The sequence below is a fragment of the Gadus macrocephalus genome, chromosome 2 (assembly GCF_031168955.1).
Source record: "Gadus macrocephalus chromosome 2, ASM3116895v1".
Lineage (NCBI taxonomy): Eukaryota > Metazoa > Chordata > Actinopteri > Gadiformes > Gadidae > Gadus > Gadus macrocephalus.
In genome coordinates this window covers 22,681,102-22,697,963 of record NC_082383.1, presented here as the reverse complement: position 1 = coordinate 22,697,963, position 16,862 = coordinate 22,681,102, and the positions used below count along the sequence as shown (strand labels likewise).

General features: G+C 56.5%; 1 protein-coding gene across 1 annotated transcript in view; it reads right to left on the bottom strand.

Moving 5' to 3' along the window:
* Nucleotides 1-16,515, bottom strand: part of prr12b (proline rich 12b) — a 24,400-nt gene extending 7,885 nt beyond the window's left edge. The window contains 10 exon segments of the mRNA XM_060068168.1: nucleotides 1-65; nucleotides 67-350; nucleotides 729-1,737; nucleotides 3,234-3,308; nucleotides 4,373-4,612; nucleotides 4,956-8,057; nucleotides 8,059-9,659; nucleotides 10,945-11,109; nucleotides 11,625-11,782; nucleotides 16,182-16,515. The exon segment at nucleotides 1-65 is cut by the window's left edge and continues 481 nt beyond it. Of these exon segments, the coding sequence (XP_059924151.1) occupies nucleotides 1-65; nucleotides 67-350; nucleotides 729-1,737; nucleotides 3,234-3,308; nucleotides 4,373-4,612; nucleotides 4,956-8,057; nucleotides 8,059-9,659; nucleotides 10,945-11,109; nucleotides 11,625-11,782; nucleotides 16,182-16,264 (6,782 nt within the window). The 5' untranslated portion in view covers nucleotides 16,265-16,515.
* Between the last annotated feature and the right edge of the window lie 347 nt (nucleotides 16,516-16,862).

Sequence of the window (16,862 nt, the reverse complement as noted above, 5' to 3'; positions counted from 1 at the left end):
GCCGGCGGGACGGAGAGGGGGGAGGTGGCCCCGGCCGGGGGGGAGGCCGAGGGGGGCGGGGAGGAGCCCGCCACGGCGGCGGCGGCGGCGGGGTTGGCGGCGGCGGTGGGGGGGGGGAGGGGGCGGGACCCTGCGGACCGGCCCGCGGGACCCGTCGGTGGGGGAGGAGGAGCCGGGCTCGCCGTCCACCTCTTCTTCATCCTCCTCCTCCTCCTCTTCCTCCTCCTCCTCCTCTTCCTCCTCCTCTTCGTCAGGCCTGGGGGGTGCCGGGGGAGCCGGCAAGGCAGCTGGCGGGGAGAGGGAGGGGGAGGGGGGGACGGGCGCCAGAACTGGGGGGGCGGACGGGGAGTCTGGAGGGGAGACGGAGAGAGAGGGAGCAACAAGGACGCAGAGAGGCTGATCAGTTGCCTGGCAACCGGGAGAGGGCAACACACTCAGTGGTGCTGTTACGGTTACTGTACGGACGACGGGGGACGGAGCTCAAGGCCCGGGTATGGTTCCACGTCGACACAATGCAACGACCACTATAGCAAGCGGACCAATCACAGAAAGGCGAAAGGTTAAACATTTTGGGAGACGCACGTCGGGCCCTTGCGTTTGCGTCAACGGGGAACCGTAATCGGCCCTTGAGTGTACACACGGCTTCGTCGTTAGGCTGGCTAGATGGACACACAGACTGATGGAGACAGACAGACAGACAGGAAGGCGGATAGACATGCAGACCGTACCTTCGACTTTAGGAACCTCCAGCATGTGGAAGTCGGCCAGCCTCCTCTCCTCCATGCCTCTCTTCCAGGCCTCCTCCATGCTGGCCTCCTCTCCTCGTCTCCTCGTCGTCTCCTCCTCCTCGTCGGGGCCCTCTCCGTGCGCGGCCCTCGGCCCCCCGTCCTGCTGCTGCTGCTCCTTCTCCGCCGGGCCCCTCGCCCTCTGCTGCTCCTGCTGCTGCTGCTCCATCTCCTCCTCCAGCTGCTCCTCCAGCGCGTCCAGGTGGCGGTGGTGCCGCCGGTCCTCCTCCTCCTCCTCCTCCTCCTCCTCCGTCACGGCCGTCACCTCCGCCTCCTCCGCGCGGGCCGGCGTGAGCGGCGGCGGCGTGGGGGGCAGGGGCGGGCTGAGGGGGGGCGGGGCCCGCGGGCTGGGCGGGGCCTGGGCCTCGGCCACGGCCGCGGCGGCGGCCATGGCGGCGGCCAGCGAGTGCGGCGTGTCGTAGAGCGCCGAGATGGCCGAGGAGATGCTCTTCTGCAGGTCCTGGTTCTTGCTGACCGAGTCCTCCTCGTCCGACGAGAAGGAGGGCAGCGTCTCCAGGTTCCTCTTCAGCTCCTCGTCCAGCCGCTTGCCCGGGCTGGGGCAGCCGCTGAGGCCCAGCGAGCCCGCCTCCTCGTCGCCGTCGTCTCCGTCGTCGCCGGCGCAGGCCTCCCCGGCGGAGGGTCCGCCCGCCTCGCCGAACTCGGAGGCGGCGGCGGCGAGCTGCTGCTCCTGCTGCTCCTGCTGCGACGGCGGCGGGGCCAGGGGTAAGGGAGGAGGCGGCGTGGACAGCGGGCGCATCCCCCCCTTCAGGGAGGAGCAGGGGTCCCCGCCCGCGTCCTCCTCGTCTTCCTCCTCGTCGTCGTCGTCTTCGTCGTCGTCGTCGTCGTCGTCGTCGTCGCCCTCGGGCCCCGAGCGCTGCTTCTTGCCCGTCTTCAGGAAGTCCAGGAAGGACGCCACGAAGCCCGGCTTCAGCTCGGGGGCCTTGTCCTCCGTCTGCAGGGAGGGGAACGCCACGGGGGGGTCAGAGATGAGGGATGGCACCGGTGGTACGGTGGGATCACGTGTGTCGATCATAAGACGGCGAGTTAAAAGGTGCTGCAGGTCACATCGAATTGCTATCGTTGGAGTGGCCTGTGTTACAAAAGGCCGTGGCCGCCCGTCAGGTATTAGTGAGTGGATTGCGCTGTGTTCATTAAGTACTAAGTACCCTTACCCTATTTCGAACCAATTAGGGAATCTCATGCCTAATTGGTGGAGGTAATCTAATTGGCCTGTCAATCACATGCACACGCTGTTATAATAGTTTCTCCACAGGTGTTGGCGTGCAACAGGAACAGCTCGCCAAGGAGCAGAGAGGGAGCAAATGCTTTTTTCGAGTTGTTTACTTTCCAAATCTTGCCCGCTTCTGCCGTTTTATGCTCTCTCTCTGCAACACTCAAATGCTACCTAGATTGGCTAAAGACCAGCCACGCAGTACAGCCAAAGTATAAAGTACAGTCCATTTTCAGGAGAGGGTGAATACATAGACAAGAAAACAGATAAAGTCAAAGAAGTCAAGGCAGCTAAGAGCTCAAAGTAAAACCGAGAACGTATGTTTGATGGTGGAATATGTGTGAAGAATATATCAAAACTTTTCCCAGAGATAGAAACTATATGGCAGATAAAGATAGATGTGACTATGTATCCAATAAGATGCAACTACACATTTGATGTTGCCACGGAAATTCCAGTTATGTGGTGTTATGTGTGCTACGGATGTTATTTTGGTCCCTTGACAATAACGGTAATACACCTCCACGGCCAGCAGGGGGCAGCTGAGGGCTCACCATCAAAAATCGGGTAACCGTGGCAACAGCTACCCTGGCAACAGCCTTCCTCTCCTCTCTGCCTTTCTCTCCCTTTTGTCAGTCAGAGAAAGCGGACTGTCACTCAGGACTATAGAGTCTCCCTCTCGCCCTCTATTGGCGGCCCGAAACGCTAATGTATGTCAAAGAACATAAAATGAAAAGCAAAACAACATAACAACACATACGGCGTTCCGGACCAGCAACCGCCGTGTGGGGTCACGGAGATCTCCGTTAGATCCACGCTCAGAGCTGCTTGGAAATGGCTGCAACCCGAAGGATTTTCCGTTTGATCGATTTCTAACCCCTTTTTCCCACCTTAAAGTTCACCCGGGATATAAATAAGGTACACCCCCCACCCCCCCCCCCTCCCTCGAGGGAACCCTGCCCTCCCCTTGCCAAGTTTGAATATGTGAGTGTGTGAATTATAGATGACCCTGCAGGTTAGGTATGGCTTTATGGTGCGCTGGTGGTGAATGTGTATGGGGTGGTGTGTGTGTGTGTGTGTGTGTGTGTGTGTGTGTGTGTGTGTGTGTGTGTGTGTGTGTGTGTGTGTGTGTGTGTGTGTGTGTTGATGTGTGTGTGTGTGTGTGTGTGTGTGTGTGTGTGTGTGTGTGTGTGTGTGTGTGTGGGGGGGGGGTTTACCGTGCTAGAGAGCTTCTGCATGGTGGCCCAGGCCTCAGGGGTCAGTTCCTCATCCATCTCCCTCTCCCAGGTCATCTGTGGCAGAGGGGGGGGAGGGGGGGGGGGGTCAAAAGGGAGAATGAAGACACACAATGGGGTAGATAGGATATATATAAACCATATATATATATGTGTGATTTTTGGTGTACTTCGTTGGTGGCATGCTAGCAGTGCTACCCTGGATATTCTTCTTATCACTCCCCCCCAGTGGGGGGGGAGTGATAAGAAGAACATCCAGGGTAGCAATGCTAGCGTGTTGCAGTGAATAGTTACAAACGGTGCAGCCTCTGTTCTCCAAACCCATTGTTAAGAAATTGTATCGTGGCCATCAGTCGGGCTGTCAATCAGGATTGGATTAAAAGGTTGAAAACATACTTTTTATGCGTATGCATATATGTATATATTTCTGCAGACTCTATATGATACGATATGATAATGTAATAACCAAAAGCAAGCTTCTTTTTATCATAACAATTGTTCAAATGAAGGCAGGAACCAATTCTTCTCGCAGTGTTTGAAATCACCAGCCGGAATTACAGAAAGATATTGTCCCATCCCGTTTGTAATTATTTCCTCAGCTCCCCGTTCCTCAAGCTGTTTTGCTGTTTGTGTATAATTTGACAGCAGAAATGTGAAAACTCGCGGCTTGGGTCACACATCACCGAGCGCCAGCTCAAACAAAAAAAAAAAAAAATGCGATTTCCCAGAAAACATTTTTTTCTCGGACGATTCGCCAGCCTCTTCAAATTAAGAGAAAGAGATAATACGAGGCGGTGTGTAACTTACCACTATATTGACACTTGAAAAGCGTGCAGACTTTCGCCTAGACACCAATTGTCTCAGATGAAAGCCCTGCCACATTATAAGCATATGGCGGACCAGCTCATGATTGGCCCGTGTCTCATCGGCCGCCGCAATACACATCGGCATATCACCAGCATCACCATCAGTACCACCTCGTACACACTCCCCAAAGAAGGCTCTCAGGTTGGTAGGGGTATGTTATTATAACCCCCAGGAAACCTATCAAACACCCCCCCCACCGAGTGGACACCGAACAGGGGTTGTTCCCGGCGACATCGCTCCTCCCGGTGGCTCACCTCGGGAGCCTTCAGCTGCTGCTGCTGCTGCTGCTGCTGCTGCTGCTGCTTCATCATCTTCTCGTGGCTGGGGTTCAGGTCGGCCCTGCCCATGTCCATGCTGGGGGGGGGCCCGGGGCTCAGGCCCAGCGAGGGCGCCGACCCCACCGAGCCGTCCGACAGCACGGGCTCGTTGCTGGACAGCGAGTCCGTGCGCAGCAGGGCGTCGGACGAGGGCATGGAGGCGATGGGCAGCTTGATCTGGGAACACAGGGAGGGCCAGGGGGGGGGGCTTTGTCAACGGCTATAGGATCACAGGACGAGGGGTACTGGAGGACCATGAAGGAGGTTACACAGAAGGTCATGACCGCTGTGGTAGCTGTAGCCTTCGGTCATTTACATTTAGGGCATTTAGCGTCCGCTAAATGCCCTAAATGTAAATGACCGAAGGCTACAGCTAACCACAGCTACCTGAACGCCGACCAAAAACCACCTCACGTCGTTCTACTCTGCACCTTCATCGCTATTTGACCCAGTAGCTGGGATATCACCCGCCCACGAGGAGGGACAACATCAAACAATGTGTGGGTGCGGTTGGGCCCACCTTGATGGGTCTGATAGGCTCCTGGTGCTGGGCGTGCTGTTGGTGCTGGGGGGGCGGCTGGTGGTGGGGGTAGGGGAGGTGCTGCTGCTGCTGCTGCTGATGGAGGTGGTGGTGTTGGTGGTGGTGCAGCTGGGGCGGCGGCGGCGGGGGGGCGGCCTGGTGATGGAGGTGTTGGTGCTGCATCTGCTGGTGGAACTGCTGCGGCGGCATTTGCTGCGGCGCGTGTTGCTGTACTTGCTGCTGCTGCTGCTGTTGTTGTTGTTGTTGTTGTTGTTGTTGTTGTTGTTGTTGTTGTTGTTGTTGTTGTTGTTGTTGTTGTTGCTGTTGCTGTGGGTGATAGGGCAGGCACGGCGGCTTGGCCATGTCCCGGTGCATCTCCAGCATCCCCTCGTCCCGCCGGCCCCGCCCGCGGCCGCGGCCCCGCCCCCTCTTGGTCTCCCCGCCGGCGGCGCCCAGGAGGCCGCGGCAGTAGGGCGGCTCGGGCAGCGGGCGGATGCGCGGCCGGCCCCGGGGCCGCGGGGGCCCCTCGCGCTTGGGCTTGGTGGGCTTCCGCCCGCGCTTCTTGGGCCCCTCGTGGGGGAGGAGCTGCGGCGGGTGGGCGCCCATGGGCGCGTAGCCGCCGCCGCCGCCGGCGGTGGGGTGGCAGAACTCCATGTCGCCCATCAGGGGGCTCAGCCCGCTGCCGCCGGGGGTCCCGCCGCCCGCCTTCCGGCAGCTGGAGACCAGGTCGGGCAGCATGTCGGGCAGCCGGCGGCTGCTGTTCAGCCGGATGTCGGCGGGCACGTCGGCCTTGTCCTCGTCGTCCTCGAACTCGTACTCCTGCGCGTAGCTCTTCTTGGGCTGCGCGGGGGGCTCGCGGCGCTGCTTCAGCAGGTGGAAGGAGCTGGTCTTCAGGAGCTTCTTGGGCCGGGACGAGCAGAAGATGGGCGAGGTGAGGCCCCCGGGGCCCGTGTTGTTGCCGCCGCCGCCCAGCCCCGGCGGCGCGCCCATCATCTTGCTCACCGAGCCGTCGCCGGGCGCGCCCGAGCCCGCCATGCCCAGGCCGGAGGCCTGCGACTGGATGAGGCCGAGCTGCTCCGTGTTCACGGTGGACGGCAGCTCGTGGCTCTTCAGCGCGTCCAGGTCCAAGTGCATGCCTCCGTTGCCCGTCTCCGGGAGGCCGTGGCAGTACTGTCCGTAGCCCTGGTCGCCGTGGTGACCCATCATGTCGTAGCCGCCCCCGGAGGCCTTCATGGCCTCCTGGCCCTGCCCCCGGCCCTGGGCGATGCCCTCCTGGACGCCCTGGCCCGCCCCGGCGTCCCCGACGCAGCTCGACTTGTAATCCTCCGAGCAAAACATGTCCTCCATCCCGGGGAAAAAGGACCGGTCCTCATCCTGGAGGAGAGAGTCCGGGAAGCAGATGGAGGTGAGCGGCACGAACCTCTGTTGCTGCTGCTGCTGCTGCTGCTGCTGTTGAGTCTGATTGGGTCCTGCTTTGCCCACGGGGCTCACAGTGTCAAACTGGTGCTCTTTAAGCTGATCTAACTGGGAATGCGCCAGCTGTGGCTCCGGCTCCCGCGGTTGGGTCTGCTGCTGCTGCTGCTGCTGCTGCTGCTGCTGCTGCTGCTGCTGCGAGGTTGCCATGTTGGCGGCCAGCTGGTGGGGGTGCGCGTGGCCGACGTGGGGGTGCGAGAGCTGGTGGTGGGCGTGGGCCTGGGGCTGGTGATGGGCGTTGTGTTGGCCGTGGGACTGCTGCTGCTGCTGCCCGCCGAGGTGGTGGAGGTGCGACGGCGCCGACATCATGTCGGGCTCGGAGAGGAAGTCGTGGAGGTCCGAGGGCGACGGCTGCGGGTGGAGGTGCGGGGGGAGCCGATGCTGCTGCTGCTGCTGCTGCTGCTGCTGCTGCTGCCGGTGTCTCTCTCTGGTGGCGCCTTCCCCCCCCAGCCCGCCGCCCCTCTCGGGCAAGGCGCCGCCGTCCCGGCCGTTGGTCCGGGCGAGGGAGCGCTCCAGCATGTCCAGCGGCGACACCGAGTTCTGCCCGCCGGGGCCGGGGCCCTGGTCCCTCGCCTGGGGCCCCCCGCGGCCGTAGTGGGCCTCCATGGCGTGCGACTGGAGCTGCAGCTGCAGCTGGGAGGACTGGCCCTGGGGGTGGGGGTCCTGCTGGGGGTCCATCTTGGTGCGCGCGGTGTGCGAGAGCACGGACTGCAGCATGTGCGACGGCACGGGCCGGTCGGCCGGCGCGTCCATCAGGGACATGGCGGCCTGGCCCTGCCGCGCCTGCCGCTGCGCGTCGGGCGTCTTGCGCAGGTAGGGCAGCTCGGCCGCGTCGGGGCCCTTCTTCAGCTCCCTGGGGTGGGCGTGGCCGTGGGGGTGCGGCAGGCCGTGCTGGCCGTGCTGCGGGTGCTGCGGGTGCTGCTGCGGGTGCTGCTGCTGGGGGTGCTGCTGCTGGGGGTGCTGCTGCTGCTGGGGGTGCGCCGACACGTGGGCGCCGTGGTGGGGGTGCTGCGAGTGCTGTGAGTAGGGGTCCCCCCGGCCGTAGTGCACCACCGAGCCCATGGCCTCGTGCTGCTGCTGCTGCTGGTGATGGCCGCCGTGCGCGTGGGGGTTCGAGTGCGGGTGGGGGTCCGCCCCGACGCGACTCTGCTCCGACTTGACCTGCTGGTGCTGCTTCTTCAGCGACATCTCCACCTGGCCGTCCAGCCCGCCGCCGCCGCCGCCGCCGCCGCCGCCACCGCCGCCGCCGCCACCGGGGGCGCTGTTGGTGCGGATGACGCTCTGCAGGTGGTAGCGCTCCTCCGACGCCTTGTTCATGTCGTAGGGCAGCGCCTTGGAGCCGCCGTCCCGGGCCTGGGCCGCGGGCTGGGAGGGGTGCGGGACGGGGCTCTGGGCGTGCAGTAAGTGCTGGATGAGGAAGTCGTCGTCGTCGTCCTCCTCCTCCTCGTGGGGCCGCTCGACGCCCAGCAGGTCGGCCTCGGCCTTGGACTTGGACGAGGAGGAGGAGGAGGGGTGGTACGACTGGCCCTGAGCCGCTCGGCCGTCCGGGTAGCCCTGCGGCGAGGACATGAACGCCGGGGAGAGGACCGACGACAGGTATTTGTTGCCGCCGCCGCCGGCCCCCCCCCCCCGGGGACTGCGTCGGCCGCGGGGGGACCGGGGAGTGCAGGCCGGGCCGGACGACGGCCGAGTTGCCGGAGGGGGAGGGGCTGGAGTCGGGGATGTGGTAAGAGCCACCGTTGCCCCCCGAAGGACCCCCGGCCCCCGACCCCGAGGACACGCCCCCGGCCGACGACGCGCCGCTCCCCGAGGAGGCCCCCGCCCCGCCGTAGCCCAGGGACGGACTCCCCGCGCCGCCCAGGGGGCCGTAGCTGGAGTCGGCCCCGTAGACCACCTCCGCCGAGAACGAGCGTCCGCCGGGCCCCAGGCCGCCGTACCCCTTCCCGCCAGAGGGGAGCGGCCCGGAGCTCAGGTCCTGGGCCTGCGGCGAGTTGAAGCCCCCGTAGGGCTGTGCAATGTGTGCAGAGGGGGGCTGGTTGGGGGAGTAGGACTGGGCCTGCTGCTGCTGCTGCTGCTGCTGCTGCTGGGGGGGGGTCTGGCCCTGCAGGCCGGCGCTGGGCTTCACCGCCGTGACGGGGGAGCCGTACGCCGAGAGGCAGGGCTTGGGCGCCGCCTGCTGGACCGGAGTGGAAGAGACCACGGGAGGGGGCGGCGGGGGGGGGGGAGGCGGCGCCGACTGCGACGAGGGCTGTTGGCGCGAGGGCGCCGACGCGGAGGTGCCGCCGCCGCCGCCGCCGCCGGAGGCTGAGGAGGAAGATGACGAGGTAGAGGAGGCGGAGGGGGGCGTGTGGGGCGTGCGGGACGAGGCCGACCCCGAGGAGGAGTAGCCACTGCTGGAGCCGGAGCTCTTGGTCGGCTTGGGGCCCGCGGCGGCGGCGGCGGCGGCGGCGGAGGAGGAGGGGGCGGAGGAGGGGGCGGAGGGGGCCGGGGCGTAGGGGGCCGGGACGGCGGGGCGGTAGGCCTGCGCCTCGGCCCGCGACGAGGGCTTGGGGTCCGAGGAGGGGCTGAGCTCCCCGAGGGGGCTGCAGGACACCGCGGCGTGCCGGTGGTGGTGGCCCGAGAGCTGCTGGTAGCCCGGGGGGCCGCCGCAGCTCAGGTAGTGCTGCAGGGGGTGCGGCCCGGGGCTCTGCAGCTGGGCCTGCGCCGCCGAGGCGCGCTGGTAGTGCTTGATCACGCTGTCCTGCCGCGGGACGGCGCGCTCCTGCGGGGGCTGGGCCTGGGGCGGGGGCGGGGGGGGCCCCGACGAGAACATGGAGGTGTTGTAGAGCTGGGACGACTGGTCCTGGAGCTGGGAGGACAGCAGGTTGAACTGGGCGCTGGAGAGGTGGCGGCCCGGGGGCCCCGAGGGGCCCTGGGACTGGGGGGGCCCCGGAGGCTCCTGGCCGCCGCCCCGGTAGGCCGAGGCGCTCTGCGAGGACAGCAGGCGGTCGAAGCCCAGGCCGGGCTGCGGGGGGGGCTTGATGTGGAGCAGGGGGTCGTGGGGCGACAGCAGGCCGTTGGACGTGGGGCTGAAGGTGCTCGTGTCCTGGAGGGAGAGCGAGGGGGTGAAGGAACGCCCCGAGAAGGGCGCCGGGTGCTGATAGGCCGAGAGGGCGGAGGACGACGGGAAGGAGCCCGAGCCGGGGAGGGACCCCGAGATGAAGAGCTCAGCGGGGGCCGGCGTGTGCATGGCTGGAGGACAGAGGGGGAGAGGGGGAGGGTCAGGGGGGTGTTGATACCAACTGCAGTGGGTCAGTACTGTGTTCCAGTCCTCAACTCGGTAAACATCCCACTAATCACTATGTTAGGCCCCGTTTACACAAAGGGGTTTTTGTTTTGTCACAGAAAACGATCATTTCTAAAAAACTCTGCCCAAAGTGGAGATTTCTGAAAACGCCGGTTATGTGTCGTCGTGTCAACGGGGAGAAACGGGGTTTTAGGTTCTGAAGCGTCACATTATGCGCCAGGAAATGCTTAACGTCATATGAGCGCCCTATGTTTACAGTTTGTTTCTTACAGGAAGACGCTCGTGTTATTCGTTGCTGTTGATTCCGAGGATTCTGATTGGCTTGCATGGCTTTATCCTTCTCCCTACACTGCCGCCCATAGGTTTGGCATCGTTATAATGGCGCTCGACGGCGTATTTATGCGGGTTGATGTAAACGACAACTTTTTGGAAAACGATGTTGTGTGCACAATGTTATTTTTGAAAACGGGGGGGGGGGGAATATTCGTTTCTATAAATACCCTGCTACGTATCAACGTGGCCTTACTGTCACGACCCTAACGAGGGGAGCCTAACGAGCTCATTGACAACACCTGAGCTGGGCTTATTTAGGTAGACCGGTGAGCCCCGTGTCAGGGTGGTACTCGTGTGGGAGGCACCCCTTATTGTTGGTTCCTTTGGTCTGTTGGTTTAGTTGTATCCTAGGTATGTTTACACCTACACCCATACACTTTTACGTACACACACACTTAAATCACGGACTAGATTGAATACACACGCCATACCTTATTGTTATATGTTGTATATGTTGTATATGTTATATTCACTTGATTATAATAAATCTTCAATCTTCAATATCTGCAAAGATTGACCAGGCTCTGGTGCCAGCCCCACAACAACTTCTGCAGGCTGGAGACCGTGATGCGCACTGCCTCTTGGTTAAAGTAGAGCCTTTATTCCCTTTCTTACTGTTGCAAAGCAACCATAGCTTCTCCACAACTAAAGCTTCATGCACTGAGCGCTGTATTTTATCGTTTTGTAAGGACATCTCTTTGTTGGTTTCAACAATTTCATACAATTTTAGCCCATTGTTCAGCCTGTTGTCGACATGAATAACCTCGAACTGCAGGGCCCACAAGGCCATTATCTTACCACTCATGCACCGGTTTATTTTTAATAACATATTGGGATTATTTGAACAAACCAAAAAACACCGACGGCCATGTTTTCCCAGAGCGAACGCCCACTCACCAGACTGCCAGGACGGAGTCCGGAACTGGGACAGGAGAGAGGAGGCGGAGGGCGGGGGCTGGGGCCCCCGAGACTCCAGGGCCGAGATCAGGTTCATGACGGACGGGTCGTGACCTGAGGGGTTGCCATGGTGGTGAAGGCCGGCGTCAAAAAGTCCTGACAACCCTGGGGGGGGAGCACATCCCAAGAACCACGAGGAAAGTCAAGAAGGAGTCCGGATGAGGGAGGAGCAGGCCGGTCCAAGCTCAGCCGAGAACAAGCAAGACATCTTTACAGAGACGGATAATATCTCCACGCTCGATATACGATTTTGGAATAGGCGTTATGAAACAGAATTCTTCAATATCGTTATAGCTTCTCATTGTGCTAAGTAGGTGTTTGAATATAAAAAGAAAGATGAAATGTGGCACATGATGTGTAAGAGCCCTTTGTCGTTATGCACTTTCATTTTTTATAATCTATAAAAGGCGCATACAAAAATTGCTCCAGTTCAACAAAAGATGTTTTCGTCTTGGAACACGCTACGTTGTGATTGGCGGCTAATGTACGTCTCCGGCAACATAGAAGGAAAATTGAACCCTTTGGATTCACCAAACCCATACCGGCTGTTACCAGGCAACCACTTAGGAACCAGACCTGTTATTTCTACGGACGAAGCGCACACTTTTATCAGGCCTCACCTAGGCTCCGCCCAGCTGCCCCCCAGGCTCCGCCCTGTCCCCCGCTCCCTGGATGGTGATTGGTTGCATAGCCCTGCAGGGGGTGGGGGCTCCCGTAGGCCTGGCGGTGGAGCAGCTCTGAGTCGGGGTGGGAGGACCTGGAGCTGCCGTACACCAGGCTGAAGGGGGGGGGGGAGACACAGAAAAACAGGGTTCACATTTTAAGCCGGATCAATAGCCCAATCCCAAATGAAAATCATAATTGACCAGAAAGCCCCATGTTGTGAGGGGGGGGGGGGGGGGGGGGGGGCTATTGAGTCTCAAGTGAAGTCTCAGTGACGAGTGTGTGGGTAAAGGTGGACAAAGGTATTTTTATAATTATATGTTCAAGTAATTTTTCCCTCTTAAAGAAAACGCTTACAAAAGGTGACCGGTGAATTGTCGTATGAGGCAGGCGGAGAATTGGGAGAGAGCCCCTTGGTATAACTATGACAATACCAGAGCTACAGAACTGACAATGGTCTAAGATTGATCTGTGTGCGTGTGCTCGCGAAGGGGAGAGCACACTGTAGATCAAGCCACTTCATCAGAGCTCTTTTTTCCTCTATAACAGCAATTGCTATAATTCTATCGACAAAGTCATTGTGCGGAATATTAAACATTATACTGTCAGATGAGCGATGAGAGCGGAGGGATGTATTGAGCGTATGAATAGATGGAAAACAGAGAATCCACAGCTTTGCTATACCCACATACATTTCAGATACAAATCTTGATTCCTGAGCGAAGTACCTTCCATGACACGATAGCTCCCTCAGGTTCAGGTGATGGATTGCCCTTCTAACCAACATACAAGCTTCAATAATAGGTATTTATTGACTTCAAACAATAAAACAAATTAAAAGAAAGGAGAAATATGAAAAGAATCACATCCAACCATTGTCATTGAAAGCTAATAGAATATGCTAAATATTTATATTGATTTTTGAGAGGTTCACATTTGGTGTTTTAGTCATTAGGTTTATGTATCAATTTGTAACAGGTGCAATTTGTCATGGTTAGAGTTTGGGTTCTGAATTAAAATCATGCAGATGTTATTTTAATTAATTGATTAGTTGGACAACTGCACAGTTTAGTGTAACAAATGCATTCCAAGAATAGGGGTACAGCAAGATAACCTATTCATTATTATTATGTATTAAATTAATCACATAATTTAAAAATGCCAATTATAAGTGATGGACCAAATCTACAGAAATGACCTAGTCCTACGTAATTTACTAGAATGTTTTAACATGAAGTATTAATTATTTGCATTTCTGCTGCTATAAACTGCAAGTGTTTCATATTTTCACTTGGTGAATGATTAAATCGACTAATCTTATCTGACTGATAAATCGGGTTATCATTTCATCACTATTCAAGCATAAATCAGTAAAAGCACCATAATGGTTGGCTATTAAATTGAGGTTAAACCAGCACCATTTCATCCTATGTTTGCTGCTTGTTTGTTGGTTTTTGTACCAGAGAACAGGTGTCTTTGTATGTTTGTTGGGCTGTAAGTGTTGGCCACAGCTTGGGCCGTTAAGTTAGGCATAGTGACAGAACGAGGGGCGCACGGCTCTCGTGACTCAGCCTTTTGCTGGGTGTGAGGCAGTGTGGGGTTGGACTGAATGAGCCCCTGTGGCCCGCCTCGGTCTGAGTACTGAGCACTTCCCCAGTCTCGTGAGAAGTGGTCCATCATTTCAGGTACTGCGTCTTTATGGCTTGCGTTCCCCCCTCCTCTTTCTACTCGCACAGTCCAATCAACAGCGATCCCAAGCCTCTACCTGAGAATCATCCGGAGTTGGGCTAGCCGTGACATTTAAATTAAATTTCCACAAGTTGATTACGTAATTTAGTGTGATTTCTGAGTCCTCTTATAAATGAACTCCTAATACAGTGTTTTTCCGAATGCACTCCATTGTTCAACACGGTGTAGGCCCTTTTGATAGACGGCAGTTCCAATAATTAATTTGGACCTTTTTGACTCAATTGTAATGTTTCTTGGTGGTCTGTTTGTTTGACTGTGCATGCTTGAAAGGGTAATCAAGCTGTATAATCCAATGTGTCTGAAATACCTATAACTGTGTGTGTGTGTGTGTGTGTGTGTGTGTGTGTGTGTGTGTGTGTGTGTGTGTGTGTGTGTGTGTGTGTGTGTGTGTGTTCATATTTCACTGTCTGACTCCGTGTTGACTTTGTAATGTGACATGGTGAGCATTAAATTGAATCAGCACTAGAAACTATAATACAGCTAACCTGGGATTGAATATCTATTCATGCATAGGCATTTTCCATTAGAATTGGCCAGACTTCTGGGTTACAAATTATACTGCAGAGATTTTACACTTTATGATTTTTTTAAATACTTAATGGTAGGGTTAACGCCTCACATCATAAAGAGGCATGTATACAGTTAAAGTATACGATGTGAGAAACCCCCTTAAGGTATTGATGCAATTGTTTTCTGGTTACGACCAGGATATGAAGAAAATGTATAATCTTCAAGTGGCTTAAAGAGATAAGAGAGTGCGTGTGCGTGTGCGTTTTTAGTGTGTGCGTGTGTGTGTGTGTGTGTGTGAGTTCAGTTACTATAGTAAGAGCATCCACGGGCAATCGACAAAGGCCTAATGGGTTAAATCTAACACAAATTGGTAAACCTAAGACAAGACAGACACGTTCTCAAATTGATCAACATGGTCCTAATAAAGTGCATACACGTTTACAATGGATCGCTCTTGTTTTATTTCCCCCTGCCTCACCAGGGGACAGATATCAGGGAACATAAACGTTCTCGGAATATAAATCCACTGCCACGATGCTTTTACCAAATGAGAAATGAAAGTGAATTTTGCAGGCAGGGGATGCAAGGCATGAACTAGTCCCCACACAGGACTCCAGACTGTAGCGAGATTGATTCGGTTGTCAAGGAGACTAGAAATGTGTAGCTGGGTCGAGCCTGAGGTGTAGCTAATGCAACATAGCTAGAACGGGCCCAGCGTTTTGACAATGCACATGAACGTAAACGTTTGCTTTAATAGACAGAATCGACGACTGCTGTAATGTAAAGAAGTATATGGATTCTGCGGGAGCGGGAGGAAAACCAATCGGTCTCCCCGTCTGATAGCTAGCCTCTAGCTAGTCGCTAGCCAGCGGTGTGACCGTAGACGGCAGCTAGCTTATGACTCCATCTATGGCTGTCTTTATCGGTAATTAGCCAGGGCTAATCTTAAAACGAGCGAACTATTTTCAAGTCAAATTAATCCATTCCTCAATTTTAATCAAAAAATAAAGAATGCATATGCGCTTTACATGTCTTGGGGACGCCTTGGTGTGTCAATAAAATGTGCAGAATCACCAGCGGTTTAATAAAGGTGCTTTTAGAATAACCAGGGGAGACTGCTAGTGCTAGCCGGATGCTAACGTGGAATGTAAGTAATTAGCATTATATGATGTGTGTCTGCCCCACACCTAACAACGTTAACACGTGTAACGCCATGGTGTTACGCCTGGAGTGGTCCTGTCATATCATATAATAGTAATAGTAATAATAATAGCAATTAATGTTCCCGTAACTAATACAAGCCCAGTCACACGTGTCATGACAAAGTGCCATAATGTCACGTTAACTCAGAAAGCTTGTCGTTTTCCTGTTTATTAAGGGTAATAATCATGCAACATAAACATACCTAGCGACTGCGGATTGTTTTAATGTAACTTGCTCTTATTTGCATATGTGCCTTCTGTAATTACATGATGCATGAGAGGAAGGGCATGATGCATTTCACATATAAACATGCAATAATGCATGTGCGTGCCGCGGATCGATTCGTCCACATCGATATCAAAACCACAAATGTCATTTAATGTGACGAGAAAGCAGACTCGACGCCGTAATGTTTCCGTCATAAAACACGTATGGATGCGAGACAGTGAGCTACTAGCTACAGTAACGATACCAGCCAGCTGCCGAGAGTGCAGTAGCTCTTGTGCATCGCACTGCCAAATGTATTTGATTTGTACTGCTAATTACTGAGCCACCAATCAATCGCATCTGAAGGCATGAAATCAGGGTCGTTGTGCCAAAGCCTTGTACTCAAACACGTATGTGGCCGTGCGTTAAATGGGGGGGTTGGGGGTGGGTGAATTCCAGCGCAATAACCATATCTAATATTGTTCTTTCATATTTGATAATACGTTTTGCAAGCGGCATCCACCGACCCATCCCCCTCTTTTCGCCCTCCTCTCCTCTGTCTGGGTATACCTTCCGTGTCATGTGTTAACCCCCTCGATCGCATTCCTTGCGTTTTCGAGACACCCGCTTTCCCCCCCCTGTTAATGACAATACGGATCCGTATACCTGCGAGATGCAAACAATGTAACAGCCGCCGTGTCGACCGGGTGCGAATGCGGTGGGAGCGACGGAGGGAGCGTGGATCGCGGTGCCTCTATCGGCATGGGCATTGTTAGAGCAAGCTAAGCATATTTATGCATTCAGCGTAGTCTGGGCTGCTCATGCACGGGGCAGCAAACGCTTACCTTGCTTTCGCCGATCGCTCGTAACTCCATCCCGTACCAGCGCCCAAATCACCGAATCCAGTACCAGGATAATTTCTATCCATTAAAGAGAATACTGAGGTGATGAAGATGGAGCCTTGTTCAAGGGGGGGGAGGGGGTGGGAGGATATGCCTTGAATTCTTGCACGCTATCACTCCCTCGGTCCTCTTTTTTTCCTCTGCTCCGTATCTGTTTATTTCTCCCGTTTCAAGCGAGTCCTCAAGACTGGGACCAGCGAGGAGGGGGAGCGGAATGGAGGAGGAGGAGGAGGAGGAGGAGGGGGAACTGGAGGATACAGAAAGGGGAGGAGGGGGTGGATAGAGAGAGAGAGACCGAGTGAGAGAGAGTGAGTGTGGGGGTGGGTGGTGGGTGGGGACATGGTGGTGGTGGTGTGGGGGGGGGTCTCACCAACCACCACCACCACAAAAATCCGGTTTCTTCCCTCCCTCCTCTCGCCCCCTATATATTTCAATGTCTATTGTCTGCCTCAACAGAGCCGCCGGTTCAGCTGATGGCGGAGGGAGGCGGTTACGGGCTAAAATATCAGATGCTCAGACGAAACATTCCACCGAACGCAATGGGCTTCTGTAGCGTAGCGAACTACGCATTCAGAGCCTTTTTTAAATTAAAGGCATGAGCTTGAAGGGCTCGGGCGATGAGAC